This window comes from Propithecus coquereli, unplaced genomic scaffold (assembly GCF_000956105.1).
Source record: "Propithecus coquereli isolate 6110/MARCELLA unplaced genomic scaffold, Pcoq_1.0 Scaffold21, whole genome shotgun sequence".
NCBI lineage: Eukaryota > Metazoa > Chordata > Mammalia > Primates > Indriidae > Propithecus > Propithecus coquereli.
Window position 1 is genome coordinate 2,242,232 of NW_012146078.1, and position 3,289 is coordinate 2,245,520.

The following is a 3,289-nucleotide window of genomic DNA, read 5'->3' on the forward strand; positions in this document are numbered from 1 at the left end:
TATAGGGAAAAACATACTAAACAAGGAATCATGGCAGCAAGGATTCAAAACAGAGACCTAATATTTGTTAGCAGTGAGGCTGTGGAAAATTCATCTAATGTCACTGACTCTCAGTTTTCTTATATGTAATCAGTTTTCTTATTTGTAAAAGAACCTATTTTCCTACTTTCATAAGATTATCATACAGCTCAAATAAATAACGTATGCAGAAATGTTCTCTCTCTATCCATGCACAATTTGTATTTAATTCAGTTTAAAATACTTTGTAAACTGCAGCAGGTACACAAATACATTGTGTTCATATTGGTAGCTATAAAACCAACCAGCTCTAATGATAAGGTTTGAATATATCTTGCCTTCAAACCTTACCATGATTTATAACCAAGGAAAAATAAGTGTTATTTAGAATAATGGAATATCCTTGCCTAAATTCTATGTAGAAATAACAGTGTACCTATTTTTTCTAATTGTATTACTAAACCACAATTTACTATGTGAGGCAAACTTCTCCACTCACCCCTACTTTTTCAATTTCCTTCTACAGAGTCAAGAAAGCTTTTCATCATCAGTTCAATATTACAATTTTTTTGTTACTAATGCAATATTCCTATCTGTCTTGAATTAAATTCATATGCATGTGAAGGTCAGGAAATGATGCTCTAGTCAATGAATTAAGAAATAGCTCATCAACAGACTAAGGAATTACTATAAAATAGTTGGCAGAGCACGGGTCTTGGTGTGAAAGGACATAAATGTCATGTCTATGGCCATAACTAACTGACTTAGGTTGGTGGTGGCATATTTGATATTGCTTCTTGCTGTAGAACAGCAGGTATTGGGTGAGATGCTTTCTAACCTCCCCCTTCTACTCATATATCAAAGGGGCCACATAGCAGAGTTCTACACAGAGCTCTACCACTTACTAGCAATGTCATTGATTTCTTTGCAAGAGCACAGCTCATAAGAAAATAGTCTCTTTCCCTACACAATCTAACCCTGTAACATTGTTTCCCCACCTTTTCATAGTATTTGACCTCGTAGTCCAATATGATCCCATTAGGGTGTTCAGGTTCTTGCCAGGACAAAGAGATGCTGTTTCTGGATGTCCGATCTTTCTTAATCGTCATGACGGGTGATGGAGCTGTAAGGAGAGGATAGGAGGAGATGGTGGGAAGGAGCAATTTAAACGCTGGTGAATAAGAAGAGAGAGAAGGGAAAAGCAACTGGAGTCTATCATTGTTCCAATCTTTGGCAAGAAAGCACTATTTCCATTTCCAAGGCTCCTGAGTATTAATCTGGCCCCATATCCAGGCTCAGCAGCTGGATTATAGCCCTGGTACGTGCAGGCCTATGGAAAATGAGCTGAGATTCTCTGCTGCTGGTGGACTAGTGGCAATTGAGCAGATGTTTTCAATCTGCTACTATAATGTAAGCAGTGAAATATATTTGATAGATTAAAAAGAGAACAAAACATCAAGACTACCTATTTGTTATAATGTTGCAAAGTTATTAATGCCAGATTCTTCAGCTCATTGATAACATTTTCATATGCAACTCTGTAGGAGGACTGGAACCCATTATGCACAAGGAGTCCCATGGTATCCATAGGTAATAATAATATTTAGTGTATTGTAAAGTAGATATGATTTAGGACATAATACAGTAGGTCTTGACTTCTGAAAAAAATCTCTCATGAATAAAAAAAATCAAGAAAGCAACAATCTACTTTTAACTTTTTCTTAAAAAAATTTAATGACAAGTATCAAGGAAATGACTGTTATGTGTGTTACAGTTATCTAGATATATTTTGAAATAGCTCATTTGATGGTGACTCTATATTGCTATGTTTTGCTATGAATTATCAAAAATATGAAATATGAATTAAAAACCCTATCTGTTTGGATCATATATCATAGGGTCACATTCATTTCTAACTGAAGTTTAAATATATTTTAAGTGATTTCCTACTTCAAATCCTTCCATTAAAAAGAAAAATACATACTATCCATTAAAGTATTCCTGGTTTAAAATCTCAATCTGGGTACACTAGCCAATCAAAATGTCTCACTGGAGTTCATTGGCCCCCTGCCTTAGTGGAATGCAGTAAAATAAATTGCAAACACAAACAAACCAAAACTCAGGAAGTTTTAGATACATTAACTGTTGAATTGTTTTCACTGTTAAAGAACCTATTTTCTTACAGATTTTTCAAAAATGAGGGACTATTAGAACCCTATCTATTTGTATTCCCCACAAAAGCCAGCAGAAGTTCTATATTTTTTGATTCAGTTGTTCCTACGATTATCACATGATGACTTTTGCATCCAACCTCTCATTCAAACTGTTCCTATTTATAAACACCTTTCATTTTCATTCCTCACTGAAAAACAGAACTTTCATTAAGCTTGCCTTGTGCCACTTCAGTGAAAAATATAAACCAAAAGGTAGAATCCATTGCAAAAACTTTCCCAACCACCTGTTTCTATTATTTGTGAGATCCCATAGGAACTCTTTCCTAATTAAAGCATTGTTATTCTATTGGCCTGGGAATCATGACTTAATCCTTTGCTAAGGAAAAATGTAGGGGTTGCTTTTCTAACGGAAAAGTAAATTTATTTTCTTTTTAACATTTTGCTCTCATTAGCAACTAATATCCTTTCATGTATACTCTCCATCTATTCAATATTACTCTGTTTTAGTTCCCAAATTGGTCTCACACTCACACCCCTGTGGTTTGCTGCTCTAAAGTTGGCTCCAAGCAAAAGATAAGTTATTTTTATTATATTTTGCTGAAGCTTTATGCAAATATTTAATGTTTAAATATCACTGATACAAATTAACAGCAGATATGTTGAATTTTTAATAACTTTTACCTACTCTGATACTCAGATCAATTCATTATCCAGTCACTAATAAATGAATTGCAGCCCCAATGTCCTTGGAATCAAATTTTGCTTTTTGTACAAACAATGAAGAAATTCCACTGATTTTTCTTCTGAAGAAAGTCCATTAATAGAGAAACTTTTAATGTGTGCTTAGAGAGGATTTCAAAGAAGCTTAATGTTGAAACACTTTCCTGTTAAATCCATGAAGCCCCACACTTAATTTCATACCACCATGAAATTTGTTTTATTTTTCCTAACAGTTCAAATACATTTTCAAAGAAGTTTTGAAAATAACCATGTATAGCATCCTTCCTTTAAAAAAGAAGAGAGAGAAAATAATTCATTTCAAAGAACAATTTTGATGAAGATCGTATTCACTTTTTAATGAAAGCTTTGCAGGCTGC

At 33.8% G+C, this 3,289-nt stretch overlaps 1 protein-coding gene across 1 annotated transcript in view; it reads right to left on the minus strand.

Moving 5' to 3' along the window:
* Positions 1–3,289, minus strand: part of EPHA3 (EPH receptor A3) — a 324,107-nt gene that overhangs the window by 2,745 nt on the left and 318,073 nt on the right. The window contains exon 6 of the mRNA XM_012644322.1: positions 1,017–1,141. Coding sequence (XP_012499776.1) covers positions 1,017–1,141 — 125 coding nt within the window. The remainder of the gene's footprint in view (positions 1–1,016; positions 1,142–3,289) is intronic.